Source organism: Sus scrofa, chromosome 3 (genome assembly GCF_054392235.1).
Source record: "Sus scrofa isolate SSC_HxYL_T2T_F1_AM1 chromosome 3, Sscrofa_HxYL_maternal_Yorkshire_Landrace_v2.0, whole genome shotgun sequence".
NCBI classification, from domain to species: domain Eukaryota; kingdom Metazoa; phylum Chordata; class Mammalia; order Artiodactyla; family Suidae; genus Sus; species Sus scrofa.
The window spans coordinates 68422681-68450407 of NC_139385.1; the positions used below are offsets into that span (position 1 = coordinate 68422681).

At 51.8% G+C, this 27727-nt stretch overlaps 1 protein-coding gene across 2 annotated transcripts; it reads right to left on the reverse strand.

Annotated features, from left to right (window-relative positions):
* Positions 1–287: 287 nt before the first annotated feature.
* Positions 288–26534, reverse strand: ZAP70 (zeta chain of T cell receptor associated protein kinase 70). Of its 2 annotated transcripts, none has more exons than XR_014841489.1 (14): positions 26442–26534; positions 26104–26186; positions 16107–16557; positions 15230–15390; positions 7409–7547; positions 7229–7310; positions 7097–7143; positions 6824–6875; positions 5575–5767; positions 4613–4782; positions 2528–2720; positions 2298–2438; positions 2086–2198; positions 288–742 (listed from the first exon to the last, which is right to left on the reverse strand). XR_014841489.1 is itself a non-coding variant. In XM_021087255.2 (14 exons), the coding sequence occupies exons 3-14, from the start codon at positions 16506–16508 to the stop codon at positions 625–627; spliced, it is 1848 nt and encodes a 615-aa protein (XP_020942914.1). In that variant the 5' UTR covers positions 16509–16557; positions 26104–26186; positions 26442–26534; the 3' UTR covers positions 288–624. The 2 variants fall into 2 exon arrangements, 1 of the variants encoding a protein (XP_020942914.1); XM_021087255.2 differs by having other exon boundaries at positions 4576–4782.
* Positions 26535–27727: the final 1193 nt, after the last annotated feature.

A 27727-nucleotide genomic window follows, 5' to 3' on the forward strand; every position in this document is an offset into this window, starting at 1 on the left:
GTGGGGAAGGCCGGCACGTGTTAAAAACCTCTCCAGGTGATGTTGACATGCCGCAGAACAGTCTGCACCTGCTTCAAGCCGACCAGGAGGGTAGGGTAGCCAAGGCCAGCAGTGCATGCAGCTCTTCGGCCCCACCCCACCTGCATGAAGATGCGCCCAGGGCGGAGACGGAAAACCAGCCCTCCGGCTCACACAGGGAAAGTTGCTTTCAGGCACTTCTCATGGACCCCTTCCCCAGCCCCTTTTCTGGTCCCAACCTCACCCCAGAAAAGATAAGGGATCCCAAACAAGAGAGAAGTTGAGTTTATTCCAATGACTGAGGTCTTGCCCCCTGAGGACCCCCAAAGTCTGCCCTTCAGGGCCCATAGGAAAAAGGGTCCTTGTTGTGAGCAACATCCCTTCAGCCCAGGCCCACCCTCCCTGCTGTCCTCCTTCCCCCAGCCAGAGAGGACAAGTGACCGGGTGGGGACTCCTAGACCAGTGTGGGCCTCAGGCCTGTCCCCCTTACCACAGTCCAGCTGGTGGGGGGAGAGAAACTGAGCTGAGCCCGGCCGGACTGAGGTCCCAGGAAGGAGCTGTGGGCACAGGAGGAGAAACTGGGGGATACAGGCCTCAGGCTGGAGCTCAGGCACAGGCGGCCTCCTTCCCCTCAGCTGCAGCGTCCTCGGCCTTAGTCGCCAAGCTGTAGTAGTAGGTGCGCATGCGCTGTTCCACGATTTGGAAGTCTGGACGCTCCTCCCACCTGTGAGGGGTGGGAAGATCCAGGCCACTGACCACAACCCCAGAACCCAATGTCAGTTAGTGGGCGGACGTACATGGAGCTCAGAAAGCAGTGGGGCTGGGGGCGGGGGTAACGGAGGGCTCTCTTGGGTGAGAGAGTAAGGTTGCTGTACCACCTTATAAAAGAGCTGATAACATTTAGGATTGGAGGAGGGAAGCACATATTAAGTGATGACTGGGAAGGGAGCTCATTGAATGTTGAGGTGACAGCCATTGACCACGGGGGGCTGGGATATTGATGCTAAAGTACTGAACATGTATATTTGGCCAGGGTATTTGGGTGCTAGGTGCCACCTCATACAGATGCAGGTACGCTGCCGGTAACAGAGCAGAACGCTGGAGTATTGATGGTTCCAGCCAGTGGAAAGTTGGGGTATTAATGGTACTGTGTGTAGCTTATCTTTGCGTTGTGTCAGAGTGTTCTAGCCTCTTCAGGCATTAGGGTGTTGGGGTTTTTATTTTTTCTTTTTCTACCCACACCTGATGCATATGGAAGTCCCCAGGTCAGGGACTCAATCTGAGCCACAGCTGTGGCAGCACCTGCTCCTTAACCCATGGCACCACAGCAGGAATTTCTGGGGATGTTTATTGAGCATTTCCTGATAGAGGCTGGATTAATACATGGTAGAGGAGGGATTGGCTGATCACTTATTCATTTATCATAAATAGGGTTTCTATTGTTTGGGTGTTCAGGTGTCCCTATGATGGGTGTTGGCCCCTAATAGATGTTGGGGCAGCAAAGGTATCAAATATTGGAGTGCCCACATTGCCTGATCAGTATAGGGTAAGAGCTTCGGTGCATGTTCCCTGTTGTCTGACAGGAAGTGGAGATACTGATGGTGTTAGGAGTTTGGGTGTGCAACCACTGAGCTTCGAACAGACAGAAGTGAGGGGCATTGAGTATTTGGGTGCTTCTGTGTCGGCCTGTCTGGGTAGTGAGGTGTTGAATGTCGGCTGATAGGAAACAGGAATTATATAATGGCCCTGAGTTTCAGTATCACATTTTGGGTAAGAGCACTAACTTTTTTGAGTACTATAGGATCACTATGTTGAATGTTAGAGGTTTCAGATGCTGGATCACTGGGTGTCCACAGGTGGGGTGTTGGGTGCTGGGCCACTGGAGCATGGCAGGATCAGTGCATTGAAAAGCTGAGCATAGACACAGGGGGACAAAAGGTCCTGAGTGTTGGAAAGGCCAGGAACTTGGTGATTCACTGGATGGGATGAGACACTAGGTGGGATGACTACTGGGCATCATGACCTCCTGCCCCGGGCCCAGGTCCCCTCCCACCCTCTGGGACTCACTTGTAGGTCCAGCAGTCGCTCATGAGTGTGTACATTTCAGGTGGACACTCTGGTGGGCACTCCATCCGCTTGCCCTGCTCAATGAAGGCCATGACCTCGGGGCCCTTCATCTTCTGCTCAAGCCAGAGCGAAGGGCATGAGTGAGTAACCAGGGTCCCCCACCCCCGCCCCTCCTTCCCACCCAGCTATCGCCCGCCTCTGCCCATGCCTGCCTTGTAGGGCTTCTGGCCATAAGAGAAGGCCTCCCACATGGTGACCCCATAGCTCCAGACATCACTGCGGCTGGAGAACTTGCGGAAGTTGATGCACTCAGGCGCGTACCACTTGAGCGGCCACTTCCCTGCTGAGCGGGCCTGAGGGATGGGAGATGCTGCTGGGACAAGGCTCAGGGGTCCACCACCCATCCCCCACCTTCCTGGGCACTCCTGGGTCCGGGGCTCACAGTGTAGTAGCTGTCATCGGCACCCAGTGCCTTGGAGAGACCAAAGTCGCTGATCTTGGCATAGTGCCGGTTGACCAGCAGGACGTTGCGGGCCGCCAGGTCACGGTGCACAAAGTTCTTCTCCTCCAGGTACTTCATCCCCATGGACACCTGGTGCAGCAGCTCCGCCACGTTGCTGACAGGGATCTCCTCCCTGGGCGCGAGAGAAAGGCAGGGACAGCTGGGAGGGGACAGCCCAAGTCCCTGAAGGGCCAAAGCCTACCTCTCTGACCCAGCTGAGCCTCTGTTGAACACATGCTTATTGAGCACCTGCTGTGTGCCAGGCACAGGGCTGAGGACACAAAATGAATGAAACGGGCACAGACCTCTGCCCTCATCCAGTCTCGAGGCTTTAAATTTCACCCATACACTGCAATGTCCAAACTTACAAATCTGCCTGTATCCTCTGTGTGCCCTCAGGGAAGGTCTCACGAGCATCTCAAAGTTAGTGAAGACAAAGCCAAGTGCCTACTGTTCACACACACACACACACCCTTTCTTCTTTCCATCCTTTCCTTTATTCAGAAGCACCAGCCTTGCTCTCAGCTCTTCTTTCTCATACCCTGCATCCAATCCATCAGCAAACCCTGGCAGCTCTTCCTTCAGAATCTCTCCAGAATCCCCCCTACTTCTCTCCATGTCTGCTTCTGCCACTGTGGACCAGCCTTATCATCCCCAGCCTGGACCAGAACAGCCACCTCTGCCCTCACCCCTCACAGCCTGTCCTTCCCATACTGGAGTCAGGTCCTGCCCCTCCTCTGCTCACAGCCTCCCAGGGCTCCCATCCCACTCAGGGTTAATATCCAAGTCCCCCCCACTCCGCAACCCACAAGGCCCTGCACCACCTGCCCAACACCTCCCTACCCACATTGGCACTCCCTCTCCCTGGTACCCACTCTGCTTCAGCCATGGGGCCCTATTCTCAGTTCCTCCACTACACGAGGCACCTCAGGGCATTTGCACTGGCTATGCCCTCTGCCTGGACCTCTCTTCCCCAAGAGCTACACTTGGCTGCCTTCCTCAGTTTGCATAAACCTCACCTCACTTTTCGCCTCCTACTCTGACATCCTCTTTTCCATAGTACTTTTCTTCCAACCTATTCTATATTGTATTACAATTATTATTTAAAGCCTCTCTTCTCCAAGCAGAATACAAGGCACAGAGCTTTGTCTCTTTATTCACTGATCATCCCAAGTGTTGGTAGTGGCCCCTGTCACAGAGAAATTGCCCAGCAAACACCTGTAGAATGACTGAGTACATGAGCCCAGGGCCCATGAAGGCATGTGCTCCAGTGAGAACTGGGGTTCCTGGTCAGGCACTTCCAGGAGCGTAAAATATCATGTTGTAATGCAAGAGGGAACGCAAATGAAACTGCAGTTTCTCTGGATTAGAGGTTGGGCAACTTTTTCTTTAAAGGGCCAGAGAGAAAATATTTCAGACTTTGCAGGACATATATGTTCTCTGCCACACAGGCCTCTTTATTTTGTTTTGTTTTTCTTTTATAGACCTTGAAAAATGCAAAACCAAGCCGTACAAAACAAGTCTGGCTTCAGTTTTCTGACCCTGCTTTAGGTCAAAGACAATTGACCACTGACAATTTCACATGGGTTGTGAATTGGCAGAGAGCTGGGGAAGCACCAGCGGCAGAACTTAATACTTACAAACAGTGTTTGTAAGTATTAAGCCACTGTTCTGAGCACTTTATAAATATCAACTCATTTGATCCTCACAAGGGACCCTGGACATAAATACTGTGACATCTTGGTGGTACCAAGGAGGAAACCGAGACACAGGTGAATTAAGAAACCCACCTGGGGTCACACAAGTTAGCAGCAGAGCAGAAAGTCAAACCTGGAGTCAGATCTGTCACGGTGTGCGTGTGGGCGGCAGGGTATGGGGGGAGCTAGGTGTGAATGTATCTAGGAACTGGGGGAAATGAATGGAACACACCCGTGGGTAGACAGGATCAGCCCCCCAGTCCCAAAGGCCCAGCCAGCCCAGGAGCTCACTTCTTCCCGACCAGGAACTTGTGCAGGGGCCCGGCACCTGCCATCTCCATGACCAGCATGAGAGCTTCTGCCTGGCAGACACCGATGAGCCGCACAATGTAAGGGTTGTCCAGCTGGTGCATGATCTGTGCCTCCCGCATCATCTCGTCCTTGTCCGCCTTCTCTGTGCTCTGCTTCAACACCTTGATGGCCACATCGATCTGCTTCCTGGTGGGACACACAGAGGGGCATGGGTGAACTGTCACAACCCGGCCCAGGGCCCTTGTTCCCACCCGACCCCCCTTTCTTTTCCCCAGACTTGTGTAGTGGGATTTTGCCACCCAGACTCCCTGCAGGCCCTCAGCCACCCAGACTGGGGATAGCCTGCAGCCAACAGCTACTCCCTGAAAAAAATTGGCTCAAAGTTTCACCCTCCCCAAGGAGTTCCCATCGTGGTGCAGTGGAAACAGATCTAACTAGGAACCATAACATTGCTGGTTCGATCCCTGGCCTCACTCAGTGGGTTAAGGCTCTGGCATTGCCATGAGCTGTGGTGTAGGTCACAGACACACCTGGGGACCAGCATTGCTGTGGCTGTGGTGCAGGCCAGCAGCTATAGCTCCAATTGGACCCCTAGCCTAGGAACCTCCATATGCCCTGGGTGCAGCCCTAAAAGCAAAAAAAAATTATTAAAAAAAAATTTTTTTTTCACCCTCCCCAGAGGCAGCCTGTATCCAACGACCAGTTGATGAAGGGGGTCAGAGGGGTCCCCTCTGCAGTTTCCATGGGATCAGGGAGCCCTCTGCTGCAATTACAGCTCAGCCCAACCTCTCCCTGCCTTGGGCCTGCTCCTCTGCTCCCTCTGGGTGTCGACTTGAGCTCCCCCAAGTAACCCCCCCAGCATGCAATTTCCTGTCCGCTTCGCGGGCGACCTGAAGTCACATCCTGGACCCAGCCCAAGGCCTGAAGAGGCCACTCCCCCTCTGCCCCCTGCAATGGTTCCCTAACCCCAGGCTTTACTTGCGCATGCGGTAGACGCCCTGGCGAACAGAGCCAAAGTTGCCACAGCCAAGTTCTATGTCAGCCATGAGGAGGTTCTCACGCTTGAGGAAAAGCTTCTTGTTTTTGAGCTCCTCGGGGTCGCTGTAGGGGCTCTCGTACACGCTGGTGTCCATAGGCATGGTTCGCGCCTTCTCAGAGGACCCTAGGCGTGCTGGGCACACACACAGGCATGTGCTCCCAAGTCAGGCACCAGGAGAGGCACAAGGCCGAGGGGGCAGGGCAGCCTTGGCACCCAGCAGGAACTTGCACCACAAGACTGAGGGGAGCCATCCAGACCCAGGGGCACATGTGTGTTCACGCGTGTGCACTTATAGCCCCCTCTGTGGGTGAACTGGAAAACCCCATCCATAGAGGGCTCCAAAGGCGTATGCCTCTATGTACACGTGTAACCATGTGTACATTGGCTAGTGTGCACACACGTGTGCTCCTGCCTATGCACGCATATGCACCCACATATACTCTAACCCACATTTCGGTGTGTGATGGGGGTCTAAAGGTGTATCCAAACAAGTAACCGAAACTGCGCCAGCTGGAGCGTGCCCATCTGTGTGCGTGTGCACTGACACACGTGCACCGTGTTGTGGCTGCGCATGTCTGTATATGCAGCATGCAGCCATGCTTACAGGGGCTCTAGATCAGCCTCTGTGTGCACCTACAGTCATGCATATTCTCTGCACCCACGTGCACAGGTTGCATCCACACATTAAACATAAGCATCTGCAGCAGGTGTTTTAGGGACAGGGTTCTGGAGCCTGACTGCCTGGGTTCAAATCCCAGTTCCACGGCTACCTAGCTATGGTCCTGAAAGTTACCGACCCTCCTTTCTCATCTGTTAAACAAGAGTAATTATGAGTGCCTCATGTGACTTGTCTGGAGGATTCAGCAAGCTCATACACGCAGTGAGATTGGAGCATGACTAGCACATAGTAGGTGCTTAACAGGTGTATGCCTGTGTCAAGGGTGGCCGGGGACGGTCAGGTCTACTGCTCTGTATATCAGCAGGACCCACACTCACGCACACAGGTAGGCACGATGCATGTGCCCACACAGACATCTGCAGGCACAGAGTGTACACAGGGCAACCAGGGCCACTGTTGCAGGTCAGGCATGGCCCACATCCCTCCCTCAACTCCCCCCACGGCCCTGGCAGGACCCCGCTCTTGCCTGACAGAGACCTTCCCCCACAACTCCACCTCTGCTGGCTCACCTGGCTCAGGGGTGTATCCATCCGAGTTGAGAGTGTCGATTCGTCTCTGAGGCTAAAGGTCATGGGATCAGCAAAGGTCAGCAGGGCCCAAGAGGGGGGTACCCAGGCCATCTCATGAGACCCACATCCTCTGAGGATCCTAGGGTCAGTGCTGGGGGGACCCTCTTCTGTTTCACGCAGCCCCACCTCCCCCGTGCCCCACCCTGCAAACAGGGCCCATTTCCCGCCTGGCTCCATCTCTGAGGCCCCAACTCTGTGAAGCCACTGACTCACGTGGGTGAATGTGGATGGGTGGGCTGGGAGCGTGGGAGCAGCGGCCCCTGGGGAAGCGGAAGGGACAGTGAGGGGGTGGTGGCCGGGGTCTCCTGCTCACCCCACCCCTGACCCTTTGCTACCTCTCCTCACCTGAGCTGGCGCTGGTGTTGGGACAGGCTTCCTTCAGGCAGTATATGAGCCCATCGGCCTTCAGTTTCAGGTACTCCACCAGCTGCAGGAGGCAGAGTCAGGACTGGGCCCCCCTCCTCCCCAGGAGCCAGCACCCCACCACAACATCTCCCCTACAGTGCCCGCCCTGGGGTGGCTCACCTGCCAGAGCGTGTCAAACTTGGTCCCCTCGGGAATGCAGTACTTGCCCGCCTTGTCCTGGCTAATGAGGTAGTGGTACACGGTTTTCCCGTAGATTAGAGACAGCGCGTACGTGCCCTGCTCCTTCCGGGGTCTCAGCCTGGCAGGGCAAGGAGAGGATGTCATGCCCACAACATGGCGCCCTCCCACTGGGCCCCAGTTCCCCCCCACACACATACCCTATGGGCTCTGCACCCCACAGCCTCATGGAGAAGCAGCAGGGACTGTGGGAGCCGAGGTCAGGCCTGACTCAACCTCCAGATCTACTGATAGCAGGCCGTGCGTGGGCCTGGGGCAGGAGATGAGCAGTCATAGGAAGGACGGCCATGTTTGCAGTCGTCCAAAGGCAGGTGTGTGGCCAACCACAGGGGAATACTGGGCACCCACAGTGGACACTCAGCCCTGCAGGGCCTAATACTCAGCAGCCATAGCTGGGCACTTGGACTTTTGGGGGTGGGGGGCATATGGCCATACACTGGGGGATACCTGGTCCTCCATGGCTGAATACCTGGCCAATCATGGCTGGACACTTGGCCACAGTGTGTGTGTGTGTGTGTGTGTGTGTGTGTGTGTGTGTGTGTGTGTGTGTGTGTGTGTTGTGGGGGAAACACTTGGCCATTCACGAAGGGATAGTTTTCCATCTATGGTGGACACAGAGCCTTAAGATTTAAGACTATTCTCTTGGAGAGACAAAGCTGTTTCTACACATAGAGCAATAAAAGTAAGCACAAGTCCATGGCTAGATCACAGGGCACCTTCATACAAATCAGAACAAGTCAGCCTGTCATCACTATAGACTCCATTATTAACCTTTAACAGAATAAGACCCTTTGATCATCCTCTTCTGGAAATTTGCCAAAATAAATAAACAAATCTTACATGTGTATGAATGAGAATGGATCATCCTCAAAGATGGTGTCTTTGTGTGGTGAGAACCCGTCCAACCACACGCACTTGCACACGTGCGCATGCATGCACATGCACACACACGTGCACACCAATTTAGGGCCACCTGCACGCACCCTCACATTCCATGGTGATGCCAATCAGCATCTCCCACCAAATAGTTTTGTCTTGAGTTCCTGGAATAAGGTTCTATTCCAGGATTAAGAGTAGATTTCCAACGGAGGAGGGAAGGCAGCTCTTCCTGGGGTCTCAGGTCCTGTGGAAGTTGTAGAAAACTGACTGATAATCTAAGGGGTTGAACTAAGTTACAGAGGAGCTGGCTGGCAGCAGGAAACAGCTATGGGGTGACCCCCAGGTGGGTAAATTCTCAGGGCCTGGGCCCTGCCCATGGATGTCCATTCACTGGACCAATATTTACTAAGTGTTGACCATGTGCCAGGCACTGTTCTAAGGGCAAGGACACCGTGTGCAAGACAGGCATGAGCCCATCTTGCAGTCAGACCCTTCCTTGGGCAAAAGGGACAGACAACTATCCCCTAAATCTCCATGGCACAACCCGAGTGGGGGATAGAGAGGTGGCTGTGAATGTCCCATCCATTCTCAGACAGCAAGTTCCCCAGAGAACAAGACTGACATCGTCCCGGGCCAGCCCACAACAGTCAGGAACACCGGGAGAGGGAGGAAAAGGAAGCAGGGCAAAAGGGGAGCACCAAAGGCAAGGAAGAAAATTCCACAACAAACTAAGAGATGCAAATATCCCAAGAAAGGAAGGAACTTCCATACTAGAGTGGAGGACTGGCCTGGAGGTTATGGCCTCTAATGAAAGTTCTCTTCTTTTGAGAAGTGAAAATTCCTTGTAAGGTCAAAACTTATACATTTTGAACTAACAACAAAAACTCAATGCCCAGGCTCTCACCAGCAAACATGTGCTGAATATTGGAAAAACAGCCACGCTATTAGGCATTTCTTCCCATTAACAGATGGAGTCTAGTCCTGAATCTCCTAAATCTGGGCTTGACCATGCGACTTGCTTTGGCCAATAAGACATTAGCAAACAGGACACAAAAAGAGGCTTGAAAAGTGCTTGAGCACTGGGGCTTGCCTGCCTTTTCCTGCTTTTCCTCGCAACCCTGCAACCACCATGTGAATGAGTCCATGCTAGCCTGCTAGAGAAGCCACACAAAGGAGAATCATGGCATGCTACCCTGTCAACTGCCATACAAGTGAGTGAGACCATCCGAGGCCCTCCAGTCCCAGTCAACCCTGCAGCTGACTGCGGCCATACAAACAAGCTCAAAAGAAACCAGCTGAAGAACAACCATGATCTCGTACAACTGTATGAAAAAATCTCTGGGGTAAATATGTTTTGGGGGTTGTGAGAGGGTTCAGATTCAGTAAGATTCCTGAAGGGGTCTATGATCCAGAAGAGGTTAAGAAATACTTGACAATATACTCTTGAAGGCCCTTTCCAGGGCTCAAGTGTCTTTTCACGTTGAATCAACAATACACATATGCTGCTATTACACAGAAAGGAAGCAAGCTTTTGCAGCAAACAGCAATAGGTTCAATTCCAGCCATTCGTCAGCAGCTCTGAGCAGAAGTCAGTGGTAAGCATGGCCATGGTCTTGATTTCATGCCACAGTGGTGTGTATCTTTCTATCACACCTGCACCTGTATCTCAGCATTAGACCAGTCCTGGGCTTATCCCAAGAATAGCGATGTACCAGGGATGTTCGTCTCAGTGCTGCTCCATGCAAAGTGCTGTGCCTACAGCTTTGACATTCAGCCCTTAACTATTCAAATATTGAGAAAGCAGTTATTGAAGACAGGACCCACAAGAAGAAGCTACCACAGCTTCTACCTGAAGCATGCCTTCCCAATTTTCCAAGAGTCTGGTTCATGGTAGTAGCTTCCGGTCTCCTGACATTTCCCTGCATGACCCACTGTCCCTCATAATGTCACTTTTCTAACTGCTTCTGGACCTGAGCATCAGCTGCAGTCTCTATATGGTACCCAGACCCTAACTTCCTCAGCCTCAATCTCCTGTGGCCAATGCTGGTCCTACCCGCCCCTGATACTTCAAACCAGCCTGATTTCCAAAGCACCTACAGCTGCTCAAAGCCTCTGGCTCTGGTTCTCCTGAGACTCATCTTATCCCAATAGACTGGTCAACTCTAAGCCTGGTATAAACTCTGCTGGGTTAATGCAGAATGTTTGTAGACATTTGGGCCATAGAATTCTTTGTCAAACAACATCTTCCCTAGAAGCTTAAGAGATGAAACAGGTCAAAGGTGAGCTGGGACGGGGGTCAGAATCCCCCCTGTTCCCCCCTCCACTCACTGCTCCCACCTCCCAGAATCCTTTGATAATGTCAGGGGGCCTTAGCGAATCTGGAGGAAATTTTTTTAAACCACTGGAATGATGGAATCCTTATCTGTGTGTGTTTGTGCGAAGTGGGAAGGAAAGATGGGGGAAGGGAGGAGGGGGGAGGAAAGAAAAAGAGAGAAAAACAAGACAGAAGAGAGGCAAAGCCTCTAAGATGATGAAAGTTGAATTAGAGCCTGAAGCTGAAACCAGAGAAGGGAACCTAGATTGGAAAAACAAAGATGCAATTACATGTTATGAAGGAGAAAGCAGTGACATGGAGAAAGAATTGGCTGCACTAACAGGAAAGTCAGAAAACTTCCCTTTGTTGTGTCTGAGTTGGAGAGAGTCCCTGGACACTTGGACACCAGGGGTAACATGTGCAAGGGCAGGTGAGATATGAATGTGCAGAGCTGTGTGAACAATGGTTGATAAGGTCTTAGTGAGCATCACCCTCAAGAGGGGGAGCATGCAGCATCTGGATGAAGGGGGGTAACATCTGGACAAGTACTAGACACCATTAGATACTAGAAGACAGAGCCCTCTAAAAGTATCAGATGCAGGCTCTGCTTTCAAGTTCAGGGTCCAAAAGGAAAGATGCCCCAAACATCCACGTTTGAGATGCCAATCACCTTCATTATGACTGCCTTGTTCTAATCCTATTTGCAAAACTAGCTGCCTTAATTCCTCTTTCTTCGGTAGTCCCTTCTCCATAGTGATGCTGGTCTGGGTCATGTGACTCATTTTGGCCAAGAGGACATCAGTAATGTTACACAAGCAGAGGCGTGAAAAGTGCTTATCATCATAAGTTGCCCTCTCTGACTTAGGAAACCTGCAACCACCACCATGTGAACAAGTCCAGGCCAGCCTCCTGGACAATGACAGCATGGCTTGCTCATCCCTATCACCTAGGTGACACCGAACCAATAGCCACAGTCACAGTCATCCCAACCTATTCAGTCCCAGCCCAGCTGACCCAAACTAGAAGAACTACTCAGCTGACTCACAGAATCATGAGAAGAAGTAAACTCTTGTTTTGAGCTAGTACGTCTTGGAATGGTTCGTTACATAGCAAAAACTAACTGATACAAATGCAAAGGTGTGTTTCTCTCTTAAAGAAAACAGCCCTATCTTTTTTTAAAATTATAGTTGCTCTACTGACAAGGGCTTAGTCTCTAAAATATACAAACATCTTATACAACTCAACAGCAAAAAAACCAACAATGCAATTGAAAAAAAATGGGCAAAAGACCTGAATAGACATTTCTCCAAAGAAGATATAAAGATAGCCAACAGACACATGAAAAAACGCTCAACATCACTGATTCTTAGAGAAATGCAAATCAAAACTATCATGAGGAGTTCCCGTCGTGGCGCAGTGGTTAACGAATCCGACTAGGAACCATGAGGTTGTGGGTTCGGTCCCTGCCCTTGCTCAGTGGGTTAACGATCCGGCGTTGCCGTGAGCTGTGGTGTAGGTTGCAGACGCGGCTCGGATCCCGCGTTGCTGTGACTCTGGTGTAGGCCGGTGGCTACAGCTCCGATTCAACCCCTAGCCTGGGAACCTCCATATGCCGCGGGAGCGGCCCAAGAAATAGCAACAACAACAACAACAAAAAAAGACAAAAGACAAAAAAAAAGAAAAAAATTATCATGAGGTACCACATCACACCTGTCAGAATGTCCATCAATAATTAGTCAACAAATAAATGCCGGAGATGGTGTGGAAAAAAGGGAACCCTCCTACACTGTTGGTGGGAATGTAAATCGGTACAACCACTATGGAAAACAGTATGGAGGGACCTCAGAAAACTAAATATAGAACTACCATATGACCCAGCAATCCCACTCTTGGGCATATATCCGGACAAAACTTTCATTGAAAAAGATAAATACACCCATATGTTCATTGCAGCACTATTCACAATAGCAAAAACATGGAAACAACCTAAATGTCCATCAATACATGAAGGGATTAAGAAGACGTGGTATATATACACAATGGAATACTATTCAGCCATAAAAAATAATGAAATAATGCCATTTGCAACAACATGGATAGAACTAGAGATTAAGTGAATTAAGTCAGAAAGAGAAAAACAAATACCATATGATATCACATATCTGGAATCTAATATATGGCACAAATGAAACTTTCCACAGAAAAGAAACTCATGGGAATAGAGAACATACTTGTGGTTGCCAAGGGGGAGGGGGAGGGAGTAGATGGACTGGGAGTCTGGGGTTAATGGATGCAAACTATTGCCTTCGGAATGGATAAGCAATGAGATCCTGCTATATAGCACAGGAAACTATATCCAGTCACTTGTGATGGAACATGATGGAGGATAATGTGAGAAAAAGAATATATACATATATGTATGACTGGGTCACTTTGATATATGGTAGAAATTGACACCGTAAAACAACTATAATGGAAAAAACAAAAATCATTTAGAAATAAATAAATATAGTTGCTTTACAATATTATGTTAATTTCTGCTGTATAGCAAAGAGATTCAGATATACATAAATAAATAAATAAACACACATCAATTTTTTTTGGCTGTGCCCAAGGCACATGGAAGTTCCTAAGCTAGGGACTGAACCCATACCACAGCAGTGACCCGAGTCACTGCAGTGACAATGCCAGATCCTTAATCTGCTGCACTGTAAGGGAACTCCTATACATTCTTTTTCAAATTCTCTTCCATTATGGCTTATCACAGGATATTGAATATAGTTCCCTGTGCTACAGAGTAGGACCACATTGTTTACCCCTTCTGTATATAATGATTTGCATCTGCTAACCCCAAACTTCTAATCCATCCCTTCCCTACCCCCCCAAACCCCCGCAAACACGAGACTGTTGTTAATGTCCATGAGTCAAAAAACAGCCCTTTTTTAAGTTGTTCACAAGCCATCCTTCCAGCTGAGTATTATCCGTAACATGTATTCAAGAATTCACCCAGAAGCCTTGGAAACCTCTCTCCAATTTACAGCCTAGATCTGTTAGGCAGGGTGGAAAAAAATATTTTATCGGATGACAGTAGAATCTTATAGAGGGGCCTGCATCCTGTGGGAGACCTGCAGACAATCTGGTACCCATGCTCAGACCTCAAAGGGGTGGGGAATCAAGACAAGGAGTCAGTTCCTCCAAGTGGACTGGCCCAGGAAAGGGACCAGCCCTGGGGGAGGTGAATGACAGCAAAGATTCAGCCAGACAGGGTCTCAGGCCAAGAAGCAACCATGAGAAGGGAGAATTCACGACATATTGGGGAGGATGCTAGACTTCCTGAGGTCATTGGAAAGAGCCAGGCACCAAGTTTCTCTGTAGCTCAAGGCCCCAGTGGCCTCAGCTGACATCTGGATACCATCTGTTATACAAAATAACTCATGTCCAGACCAGAAAGCAGCAGCCCCAGCAGGGCTTCTAAAGAGCTTTAGAGATTCTTTCATAATAACAAACTCGCAAACAGCCACATGGTTCAGCTTGGCTCAGGCAGAGATAGACACATTCACCCACTAACAGTAAGAGCTAACAGGGAATTCCCTGGTGGCCTGGCAGTTAAGGATCCAGTGTTGTTGCTGCTGTGGCATGGGTTCAATCTCTAGCCCAGGAACTTCCCAGATGCAATAAAAAAAAGAGAGAGAGAGAGAGGTAACATTTAGTGCATTTTTAGTGCCAGATACTTTATTACTGCTTTACACATATTAATTCGTATAACCCCATAACAGATCCTTGGGTAGATACCACCCTCATCCTCAGAGCAGTTCCAGGGAGTTGCTCAATTCCTACTTCACTCAGAGTCAGAACCAAAATCACCTCCCTGCCTTCACCCCCTCCCACTCCAGCCCTCACTAAGCCAGCTCCAAGCAAACTCGTCTCCTTGCTGCTTCTGGGAACATGCCTAGCACCTGCCTCCTGGTCTGTGTCCTTGCCAGGAACACCTCCCAGAGAGCTCACAGCTCCCATCTCACCACTTTCGGTTCTTTACTCAAAAGCCACCTGATCGGAGAGGACTTTTCTGGCCACCTAAGCTCAACTTTCAAGCCCCTCTCCAGCCCCACACACAGCACTTCCTCTCTTTTATCAGTTCATCACTTTTTGTTTACCTGTTCCACAAGGACACTGGATTTCTGTTTTGTTCACTGCCATGTCCTCAGTGCCTGAAACAGTGCCTGGCACATAGTAGTATTTAGTAAATAATGTGCTGAATGCAGGAGAGGAAATCGAAGCAGGCAGTTCTGTTATTTGCTCAGCGTCCCCAGCTGGTAGGTAGCAGACGCTGGATTCCAATCTAGGCCCTCCAACTCTGGAGTCTTCACCATTGCTGCCTTCCCATATCACGTCACTGCGCACACTCAGAAAAGCACTCACCACTCCTACTCGTGAGCACACGCACACCCCTCACTGCCCACTGCACACTGAGGTCTGACCCAGCTTCCAAGATTCAGGCCAACAAGCCCCAGCCTCGCCACCCCAGGCCCCAAGCTCCAAGCCCCACATACAGGAACTTGCCGTCGGTCTGCGAGCCGGAATAGAGTTTGCGTTCGGCCTCCTCGCGAGTCAGATTGCTGTGGTACCAAGGCATCCGCTCGTGAGCTGTCGTGGCGATGAGCTTCTCCACCTGCGGGGCCTGGCTGATGATGGCCTGCTCTAGGGCCTCGCCCTAGGGAAAAGAGGGCGGAGAAGACTCATAAATGTCGCCAAGTGCGCGGCCACGAGAACCCTCTTCCATCTTCTGGACCTTCCCAATTGCCCTGTGTTCCGGAGATATCCCACCCACCCAGGCGCACCTGCAGGGAGTTGTTTAGGCAGCCAAACCTCCATCTCTATGGTTCCGCCTCAATCCATCCAGGCCCCGCCCACCCAGGGCCGCGGCCCAGGCCCCGCCTTCCAGCCCGCCCTAAACTCTTGAAAATTTGACCCTTGGAAATCGCGCATCGTGGTGCTGTGCAGGCTGTTGAAGACCACACCACCACACCCCCGCGCCCAACCCAAGCCTGGCCCCTTCGGAACTCAGAGCAACCCCACCTTTCCCAACCTCCACTTTCCCATCTGGATCGGACAAGCACCAAAGCATCACTCATGCCCCAGCCTTCGAGGTCTCCTCCTAGGGCCCTCCCTCAGCTGGGCGCCACTCCTCCAGCATCCAATCGGGCGCAGCACAGCAAAGCGCAGGCTGGCGAAGACCACCACTCTCCCCCATTTCATGGCTCCCTTGTCCCTCCAGGGCCGGCTCCGCCGACCCAGTCTTTCCAAAGCCCGCCTCTCGGGGACCGAGGTTCTCCCTCTGGCCCCTCCCTCCATGGACCCACCCTCCTACCCCGACCCCTCCCGACCACGCCTTTCCAAGGCCTGCCCCCTCCGGCCTCAACGTCTCACCTCCAGCTTCCAGGTCTGGCGCACGTAGTCCCGCACCATGCCGTCGCGCAGGCTGTCAAAGACCCCGGGCTGCGGCTCAAGCCCCGACGGCCGGTTGCACGGCTTGCGCAGGTTGCAGGGCAGCCCGTCGGGGTCACGCGAGTAGAACTCACAGAGCTCTGCGGGGCCGCAGTGCGCCTTTCCGCCAGCGATGGCGTAGGTGCCGTTGAGTTGGCGCTCGATGGGGAAGTGGTGGAAGCGCACGTCGTGCACGAGGGAGAGAACGTAGCCTCCCAGCGATCGCAGGCACTGGCGCAGTAGGAAGAGCCCATCGGCCATGCCCGCCAGCTTCAGATGCTCCTCGGCCTCGGCGCGCGAGATGCTGCCATAGAAGAACGGCAGGTGCGCCGCGGGGTCCGGCATCGCCGCCGCAGCCCTGCGCAGGTTGCGCGCCCCTGCGCCTCTCCAGACCCTGTAGTTTCAGAGCGGGATTGGGGGCATGTCAGGGCCCAGAGATAGTAGAAGGCTGCCCACATCAAAGGGCATCGATGGACCCTTAGCAGCGTGTGCTGATGGTGCAGAGCCTGGTTCGTGCTGGAGTCAAGTTGGAGAGGAGCCCCAGCCTGCAGGACCCAGACTGGGGAGTCCCAAGCCAGCCTTTGATTTTTCACATCTAGTGCGGAGTGTCCAGACACCCCCCACCAACCTGCACACACCAGCATCCGGAATCATTCCTTCATCTCCCAAACACTTGTTGAATTCTTACTGTTTCAGATAAGGGTGAATAAGCAGACATAGTCCCTACCCTCCTGAAGATAACTGTCGGAGAGAGGGGGGATGCAATAAACAAGGAAAGAGACAAAAATAATAATTACAGGTTGAGGTCAGGGTTTAAAGGAAATAGAGTGAGACTAAATGGGAAGAGGCCACTGTAGCTGGGATGGTCACCTTCTTTGGGGAGGTAGCATTTGAGCTGAGATCTGAAGGATAAGGAGGAGCCCACTTCCCAGAAAGCATGGAGGAGTGCCCATCAGGCAGAGGGAACAGCAAGGGTGAAGGCCCTGAAGTTGGAACAAGCTTTGCTCATCAAAAGAACTTGACTCCATCAGGCTTCCTGTCTCTCCGCTGACTTTCCCTGCAGCCTGATGAATTCCCCTTTGCTCTGCCCCGCTGCCTCCATGAGTGAGTTTCTAGAAAACATAAACTAATCTGAATATCCATCAATGGGAGGTCCATTAAATACATTAGGATTTAACTCTAATGTGAACTTTGATACAGCTACTAAGCAAAATGAGGTGTGGATTGGAAGTTATGACTCTATGTGGGGAGGAGGAATTAAGGACATTCAGCTATAGCTATCTGGTGAGGCAGATAACCTAAAATTATCTACCTTCAGCTTTCTGGGGTGATGGTGATGTCAGCACTTTTTCTTTTTTTTTTGTCTTCTGTCTTTTGTCTTTTTAGGGCCGCACCTGTGGCATATGGAGGTTCCCAGGCTAGAGGTCCAATCGGAGCTACAGCTGCCAGCCTACGCCACAGTCACAGCAACACAGGATCCAAGCCACATCTAGGACCTACACCACAGCTCACGGCAATGCTGGATCCTTAACCCACTGAGCGAGGCTAAGGATCAAACACAGCTCCAATTAGACCCCTAGCCTGGGAACCTCCATATGCCCCAGGAGCAGCTCTAAAAAGGACAAAAGCAAAAAAAGAAAAAGAAAAGAAATCTGGGGTTAGGTTCCTTCAAGCCTCTGGTCACAACATTTTCATCAGCAGATCAGCAGATAACCTTGTTTTATGTGTACTTCTGTTTAAAGACATCTTATTAATTATATTGTTGATTAACATTGAACTCTTGGCCAAGAGCCCTATAACTGTAAGCTTATCCAGCAAAGCACAGCCTTCTAACACTTAGGAACACCAGACTTGTTCTGTGTGGCAAAGCACAGCCTTCTAGCACTTAGGAACACCAGACAGCACTTCGGCACTGCCCTTGTGCGCCATTTAAACAATGAAGACACCAACAAAAAGCACAAAAATGTGGTGCCAAAAAGACTATGAAAAGGAGACTTGTTTACAGTATGAGCTGAAACAAAAAGGCAAAACTTTGCCTTGTTCAGCCTCAGCAGGAACCAGCACAACGGTTGCCTCAAACTTCACACCACTCTGCACACACCCTTCTATGACCACGAAAGTGCAACAAGCATTAGTTTGGGGGGTTACAAAGAAGTTTTAGCAAGTAGGCGAACTGGCAGATGCATAATCCCCTAATCACGAGGATCAACTGTTTGTGATAAAGCAAATATAGCAACGTGTCTATTGTGGCATCTAGGGGTGGATCATTTGTAAAACGAATTGTTCTCATTTTTCTGTATATTTGTAATTTTTTTATATAATGTTGAAAAAAAGTATCTCCCCATAAGAGTTTCTGGTCATTTCTCTACTGAGGTGGGCCCAGCAAGGCCACCAAGGCACAGTTTTGGGTTCAAGGAAGAGTCCTTGTGTCCCCTTCTTAGCTAAGCAATTGAAAGCTGGGAATGCAAAGAAAGCTTTTGTAGATTGAGAAAGACTGCCTCTCCCTAGATGTTTAGGAACATTCAATGATGGGTACTAGGGCTGAAAGGAAGATACTAGAATGAGAACCAGGGCTGCTGGAGTGAGACATCTGCATTCTAACCAAATGGCTTCTTTTTTTTTTTTTTCTGGCCACACCTGTGGCATGCAGAAGTTCCCAGGAAGGGATTCAATCCACGCCACAGCTGTGACAGCACTGGATCCTTAACCCCTAGGCCACCAAGAAACTCTTTTCTTTCTTTCTTTTTTTTTTTTTTCTTTTTGGCTGTGTCTGTGGCACATAGTAGTTCTGGGGACAGGGATCAACCCCTTGCCACAGCTGCACTAAGCCATAGCAGTGACAACACCAGATCCTTAACCCACTGAGCCACCAGGGAACTCTGGGAACTCCTTTTTTTTTTTCCCTCCAGATGGATTCTAACTCCATGGTTGGGAGGGCTAGGGTTTTGGGGTCCTGGATGTCCCAATAGTTACAGGCAAGTGATTAATCAGGGACCTGGAGACGCAGGTCATCATTCCATAAGACTGTTTAAAAATAGTCAGGAGGATATTCATCCTAGAGAAATGGAATGTTACATTCACACAAAAACCTGTGCGGGAATGTATATACAGCAGCTCCATTCACAACTGTCCATGTGTGGGAACAACTCAGATGTTTCTCAATAGATGAGTAGATAAAATGTGGTTCATCCCTTTAATGGGATACGACTCAGCCCTGGAATGGAAGTGCTGATGCACAAAATGTGAATGAATCTCAAAAATGCAGGCTGAACGAAAGAGGCCAGACTCAAAAGGCTACAAACCACATAATTCCATTCAAAACTGTAGAACACACAGAGGCTGCAAGCCCAGTGGGAAAGGAGCTGAGGGTGGGGGGTTGGACTGACTACAAAGGAGTATGAGGAAATTGAGGGAATAGCCTATCTCTTGATTGAGACAGATAGTAGTTTCTCAGCTATATGCATTCGTCAAATCTCATAGAATTTTTCACTAAAATGGATGGATTTTACCGTATGTAAATGATATCTTAATTTTTTTAAGTAAAAGGGGGCAGAGAGTCCCTGCTGTGGCACAGTGAGTTAAGAATCCAGCGTTGGGAGTTCCTGTCGTGGCGCAGTGGTTAACGAATCCGACTAGGAACCATGAGGTTGCGGGTTCGGTCCCTACCCTTGCTCAGTGGGTTAACGATCCGGCGTTGCCATGAGCTGTGGTGTAGGTTGCAGACGCGGCTCGGATCCCGCGTTGCTGTGGCTCTGGCGTAGGCCGGTGGCTACAGCTCCGATTCAACTCCTAGCCTGGGAACCTCCATATGCCGCGGGAGCGGCCCAAGAAATAGCAACAACAACAACAACAACAAAAGACAACAAAAGACAAAAAAAAAAAAAAAAAGAATCCGTCGTTGTCTCAGCAGCAGTTTGGGTCACTGCCGAGGTGCCCATTTGACACCCAACCCAGAACAGTGGGTTAATGATCCAGCGTTGCCGTAGTTGTGGTGTATGTCTCTGCTGCATCTGGGATTCACTTCCTGGCCAGGGAACTTCCATATTCCATGGGTGCAGCCAGAAAAAGGAGAGGGGGAAGGGAAAGGGAGCTGGAAGGCATAGACACACGGAACACTAGATATAACTGAAATAGCAAAGAGAGGGCTGTCTACACTCCTGCCTCACTTCCTTGCCTTCCTCTGCCTCACCCAGCCAAATAATCTGCTCCCTCAACTCCATCAGGCTGCTCTCCAGCTGCAAGGGACAAGATGTCACCAGCTGGTGGGCTGCAGGCAAGCATCTGGAGCCCTCCTTGAGGCTGGGTCCCCGGTGTGATGGACACTGTGACCCCCTGCCACTCCTGCTTGAGTGTTGTAACCCTCTCAGGTCTTGCACCAACACCCTGTCTTGCCCCCTCCCTCTCTGTTCCTTCTCTCTTCTTCTCCAACCCCTGTCCCCTACTTGGGCCATCCTGTCCATGGCCACACTGCTGCAACTCCCACTTGTCTAGTCCAGATCAGATCTCTCTCCTCAGGTCGGTTTGTGCTGCTATCACCTCCTCTGATCTCCACCAGCTGTTTCTATTAATAAAACCTGAGATCTAGATCTAACTCACAGAGTGCCTGTGGTCGGCTAAAGCTCCACAGTCTGTTTCCTACATGAGCTGAATCTCCGGGGTCTTGAAGTTGCTTTTAGGCAATTCTTCCCCAAAGCCTCCCTTGCTCAAGAACCTACTGTAGCTTCCTCCTGCCCACATCATTGACTCTAACTAAATTCCTCAGCCCTCCCTCAGCTCCAGCCAGGCTGCCCCATTAGCCTCCCTTCAAATTCACTTTCAGACATTTATCCATGCACCCTCCCCTCTCGCCTCCACTCCGCCAGTACAGCCAGCCCTGCCTGGCAGACTCACAGGCCTGCTCCCCACAAGGCATGAGAACCTAAAACAAGGCATCAAAATGGGGGTTTGTCCAGAGACCACGGGGAGCGATGGGGGTAGTGAGGCTGGTCGCTGGGGCAGGAAGCTGTGGTAGGAAACTGTCAACAACACAGTTTGAGAAGCTCCGCCCCTCGGTGGCCGCAGGTGCAGCCTGGGTAACCAGAGGCAGGTTAGTGCGGAAGCGGAAGCCCGAGTGGGGAGAAGCTAGACCTGGGGACCCAGTCCAGGGCCAGAAGCTACGATTTACTGCTTCAGACCTGGGGCCAAGGTGTCCAGGGAAAGGAGCCTTTCCAGTGCCTCCTCAGCTTTATCTCCACTTCCCTGACTTCTTGCCAATAATGACAGCAACCATTGCAACCACAGCTTTCAGAGGAGCCTGGCGGTCAGCAGCCTCCTGGAGGATCAGATGTCTCTGTCCTGAGCCATGTCCCTGAAGACAGGCTGGCTTTCTCAGGACACGTGCTTACCATGAGTTTCCCCCACCCCAGTCCAACCTGGGATGATCCCTCCAGCCTCCCCTCAAGCTTGTGAGCTTCTCATGAGGTCAGAGACCCTCATTTGGCCTTCCTGGAATCAGCAGCTCTACTGGGAAACCGTGAAAGCTCAGCCTCCTTCCCACAACCAGGCCCTGGGAGGAGAGGAAGAAACTTTGATCCTTGGCTAGATGGACCTGCCTAAATTCCACACTTCAGGCAGGGTGGAAAGGCAGGGTTAAATTATACTAGTTCCAGACCCACAGGACCACCCCCCAAACATATTTCAAAGGAAAAAAGGGTCCAGTGATCAAAAGCATGTTATCATATTAAAGACTCTGAGGAGACCTGCCCTGAAGAACCCTTCTGGGTGTTGTTTAATCCCCACACCTGTGCAGCATGACCTTCACGCTCTGCTGGTCCAGAGAACAGAATCTGAGCATCAAAAGCCCCCGTTAAACGTCTACTATGAGAAAGCAGAGGGGAGACTGAGGCACTCACCTGCAGCAGAATGAACCAGCCAACTGGATTTGGCAGGAGGCAGCCGCAGTAGCAGCAGCCAGGCCTGGAGGCCCTGTGTGCCACCCTCAGCCAGACACCAAAAGCATCCCCACCCAGGGTGCTGCTGGAATGGGCACTCACTACTCACACCTCTCACTGACCTCAGTCCTCTGCCCAAGAGCCCAAGTTCCCCGCCAAAACCACATTTCCAGCTCCTCAGTCCACAGGCCACCAACAGAGGCAGCACAGACATTTGTCAGCCAACAAAATGCCACCTTGGTTATATTCCAAATCACCATGACAGCAGTTACACAGTGCTGTAGACAGTGATAGGCTCCTCCTGTCTTTCTCCTGATACCAGGGCATCAGATTTGATCTCAGAATCATGATTCTATGGGGGAGCAGCGGTGAGGTCCTGGGCAGAGGGTTCAGCTCACCAGACCCCACCTAGAAGATGGGGCCAGCGAAGGTGACCAGCACCGGGGGATTGCCAAGATTCCATGAGATAAAGGTCAACAAGTACTGAGCAAGGGGCCTGGCCCACCCTTGTTTATCATATCACATCCTTTTCTGCTGGCAGCCCTCCGGGACTCTCTCCTCACTTAAAGTTAAATAAAGCCTGAGTCCTGACAGTGCCCCCTGAACCTTGGACAATCTGCCCCATCACCTCCTTGCTCTTACTCCCTCCCCACCAGCCACATGTTACTTACGCGGAGTTCTAGAACAAATCAGGCCTGGCCCAACCCCAGGGCCTTTGCACTGGCTGTTCCCTCTGCCCCAACACCCTTCCCCCAATATCCCTCACTTCATTCTGGTTTGCAGAATTGTCACCTTTTCCTCCAGGAAGCCTTCCTGACTTCCATCTCTAAACTCGCCTCTTCTCTATCCCTGACCCAGTGTTATTGTTCTTCGCCACCAAAAATGTGATATACTATCAATTTGGTGACATAGGCTCTTTGTCCCCTGTTAGAATGTAAGCATGATGACAGAGGAGGAGATCTTGTTCCCCCGCCTATACCAGCCAGGCACAGAGTAGGTACCCAATAAACATTTGTGGTGTGTGGAGCTGAGAAGATAAGCAGCCCGCTCTGGTGAATAGAGACACCTCTGAAGGTCCTTGGAACTTGGCAGCCTGAGGAGGGGTGAGGGGCTATGGGGGCTTCCTTGGGAGAGAAGAGTGAATGGGGGAACTAGAAGCTTCCTCCACTAACCAATGATGGGAGAGGAAGGAACCAACCGGTGGAGGCTTTGCACAGGCCGCTCCCTCTGCCTGGAACAGAGCCCACACCCTTCTCCTGGCCACATGCTTCAGGTCCTTTCAGCTGTCCCCTCCACCCAAAAGTGTTTTATGACTCCCCTTGCTCCCTCCACATCTGAACACCTCCTCTGTCCTTCCAGGGGCCCATCCTCCCGCATCACAGCCCTGATGGCCAAGTCTGAGTGCTGTTTTCTCCTCTGTCTCTGACCAGCCCGGGCTCCCCAAAGCACCTACACCTGTCTTGTTTTCACTGCAGCTCCTGCTTCCTCCCAAAAAATATTTGTCAAACAGCAACAATAACAATAATCTCCTTGCCAAAGACTTTACTATATCTCTTCTTTTTCTTTTTTTTTTTTTTCCTCTTCTGGCCACTCCACAGCACATGGAGTTCCCGGACTAGGGATCAGATCCAAGCCACAGTCTTGACCTAAGCTGCAGCTATGGCAACGCCAGATCCCTAACCCACTGTGCCAGGCTAGGGATCCAACCTGAGTCCCAGAATTTCCAAGATGCCCCTACCCCATTGTGCCACAGCGGAAGCTCCTCCTACACCTCTTCTGAGCATTAGCCAGTTAATCTAGTTCTCACTGCCGCTCCATTAAATGGGAATCCCCATTCCTCAGCGAAAGAAACTGAGGCTCAGAGAGTTTAATTTCATGTTCAGAATCATGTCGCTTGCAAGTGGCAGTCAGGATGTGAACCATGTGTCAGCCCAGTGGTGCAAGTGGCAGTCAGGATGTGAACCATGTGTCTGCCCAGTGGCTGGCACTAACCACTGTAGGGAGTGTCCATTAGGAGAGCAGAATCCACAGCTCTGAGCTGGGTCCCCAGAAGGGCTCCCACCCCAGCCTGGCCTGGGTGCTGCTACACTTGGATCTGCCTTCAGGGACAGTCAGGGCAGACTGCTGAGCTGTTGCGGAGTGAAAGGCAGGTCCTCAAACCTCAAGCAGACTGTCTGTTGACTGACTGAACGATGTCACAAGATCAAACCCCCCTCCCCAACTCCAACTTCTGCTACCAGGGTCTTAAGTGCTGTGGAAACCCAGCAAGGGGCCATCCCTCTCTTGGTGTCAGGCTCTGTGACTGTCAAAGGGTGATGGGGAAAGATTTAAAGGATGGAAAAGGCAGGATGAGTGGGGAGGACAGAGCCAGACAGCACACTGTAGGATGTTTAGCAACATCTCTGGCCTGTATCTTACTAGATGCCAGTAACACCCGAGTCATAACCAAAAATGTCTCCAAAAATGTTATTGAATGTCCCCAGTGAGTGGGGATGGGGGAGGTGAAATTGGCTCCAGTTAAGAAGCACTTCCTGGAGTTCCCATCGTGGCACAGAGGAAATGAATCCGACTAGGAACCATGGGGTTGCGGGTTCAATCCCTGGCCTCACTCGGTGGGTTAAGGATCCGGTGTTGCCATGAGCTGTGGTGTAGGTCACAGACATGGCTAGGACCCTGCATTGCTCTGGCTGTGGTGTAAGCCGGCAGCAACAGCTCCGATTAGACCCCTAGCCTGGGAACCTCCATATACCGCAGGTGTGGCCCTAAAAATCAAAAACAAAAAAAAGCAAGCACATCCTTAACCCTGGCCTCACTTCAATCCCTGGCCTCACTCAGTGGGTTAAGGATCTGGTTTGGGAGAGTCTCCAGGGGCTATGAGACCACCCAGAGCTAGGGATCATACTTGAGACTACACCAATATGCTTACACAGCACCTACTGTGTGCCAGGCACTCTAGATAGATTAACTCCCTAATCCTCGAGAGAACACTGTATGTGGAGGATTTGTGGATTTGGGACATGAAGACACAGAGGAGGAGGGACTTGCCCAAGGTCACATAGCACACAAAGGAGGTGGTAGAGCCAGGCCTCCTGGCTCCAGAGAATACACCGAAACACCATCCCGGCTGTCTGCCTGCCCAGCATCCTTGCCAGGGCTGTGTGGTGAGGCAGGAGAACAAGCAACAACAGGAAAAAGCAGCCCTGCATTGGCAGGAGAAAAGCTTCACAGGTGACACCTAAGGACTTTCCGTCCCATAGTCCCTGACCCTAATCTCAAAGTTTTATTAAGCACCTACTGTGTACTCACTACCCTGAGACAAGGGTAATGAAGCTCATCTTGAGCCGTTCACCACATGAGCTTCCCTGTTCCTTCCTGCCAAGACCCTTTCCTGCCTGGAACAGCTTTCCAACCTCTCACCCAACAGTTAGGAGCCAAGCACCTAGTAGGTGCCAACAATTGCATCCGCCTTTAACAGATGTGCAGAGGTTCCGAGAGGCCAAGCAACTTGCCAAGGACACACAGCAATTGAGCAGGATTAGAACTGTTTGCTCCTTTGCCTCTCTGTTTCGCCTTTAACCTGAGCTCCTCTACAAAGCTGGAGCCTGCCCTGGGTCCCCTCATGGGACTCATCAGCATTTTGATGTTCAAGTTCATGGCTCTGTTGAGCCACCTTCATTTTCATGGACCTGGGGGCCAGAGCACATGGTTGTTTTCTCTGGAGGTTTCTCTGCTTCCTGGGGCCCTACAGGAGGCTAGGGACTGAGCAGGCATCTCTGTGGCCCCCGGATAGAGGTATCTTCTACCACTTGGCTGACCATCTGGAGGGAGATCTGCTTAGGATGGCCACCAGCCGTGTCTACTTCCTTCTCCAGCTGGACACCACCCATCAGAGTCCTGTAGCCCTTCAGGTACCCCCAGTGTCCTCCTGACTCTGTCCTCCTCCACCAGACCCAGGCCACCCCTGCAGACAGCAGTTCCAGCCAGGTGCTGCTCCATCCAGGATGACTTACCTGGGGATGTGCCAATGGAGGTCAAGGCACAGGCCACCTGCAAGGTCTCTGGTCTTCAGTTCCAAAGCCCACAGCAACTGGTTCTAGATGAAGAATCAGGGCCCAAGAAACCAACTTGAGTTGCTCTGCAGCCTGAGCCCCCAGCCTGAGGCCCCTGCCGGCTAATCACCCACTCACTCACCCCGGCAAGGTGTAAGGAGGCCCTGCCCCACCAGGGTTTCTCACTCGGGGTGGAAGGGGGAGCGGAATTGGCTTCACCCACTGCCGGCAGCCACAGAAGGCCCTGCGGTGGCCGTGCTGGCCCAACAGAGGCAGAAGACGGGAGAACAGCAACCCACCTGGACACGCAGCAGAGCACGGAGGCCCGAGCTGGGCAGGGACCCAGTGCGGAAGGCCTGATGCACTCCTGGCAACAGGTTTCTCTGAAACTCAGCCTATTTCCTTGATGTGGAGACAGGAAAGCGGGCTGTGTTTGAAGTTTACGTCAAAGTCACAAAGTGCTGTGTTCAAGGAAAATCGCGGGCCACGTGCTCTGGGGAGGGCAGAGGGCATTTCCGGGGCCCAGCAGAGTCTGCTCTGGTAGTGGTGGCAGAGGGGAGCGGTGGGCGAGGCTAGCTGCAGGCAGGGGTTATGCAAGAATGATGGCTCCAAGAGCACACCCCTAACTTGGGGAGAAGGGAAGGGAGCTGTGAGGCCGAATGAGGTGGTGTAGTGGCAGTGGGAGGGGGATCCCCAGGACTCGCTGGAAACTAGAAAGCCCCCAGTTTCCCCTCCAATGGAGGCATGGACCCAGGGCCTGTCCCTGGATGAATTGCTCATATGAGTGACTGATTCATTCCACCAGCAGATTAAAATTGGAGGGAGAAGTAATCTCCCAAGTTGGTCTACACCGCAAAGGTTCGAAGCACCTCCTGTGTGCCAGACATCAGGCCAACAATGCCAGCCCTGTCCCTGCTCTCGAATGGGACACAGGCCAGACGAGGGGACAGCTGAGTCACCAGGAAGACCAGGGCTGGGATGGCGGAGGCCTGGACACAGTGTACACAGAGGGGCCCAGTGCAGCCCAGGGGGTATCAGGGCTGGATTCAGAGAAGGATTGGTTTTGTCATCAAGACATGGAGATAGCGTGGGCCCCAATGCCCACCAACCACTGCTGGGCCCACACACCGCCCCTGGCTGCTCACTGCCTCTTCCTCATCCTTTATCCCTCCTCATACTCACTCACCCTCTGACCATGTGACCACACCTCATGCTCCCCCAGCAGCCTGCAGAGCTGGCGGCTTGCAGGGCTGAGGCCTGTCCCCACATTCATTCTGCTCCATCTCCCCCCATCCCACCCCAGTGCTTCGGACACCCTCTCACCATACTTCCTGGCCCCCTTGGACATGCGGGGTCCTCTTCAGTGGCTGGCCACCCATGGGGCCTCAGGGACCCGCGAGGGGCTGTCCTAGGCCCACTGTTAAGATCCCAAGAAGCTTTCTTCTCTGGTGCCTCCACCCTGAGGGAAGCCCAGCTCCCCAACCAGCCTGACGTTTCCTCCGCACTTTACCCCCGTCTCCTTTTCTGGTACCCTCTCCCCACTCTCTACTACTCTCCCTTCCCTAAAGCCCCCTCTCCCTACTCA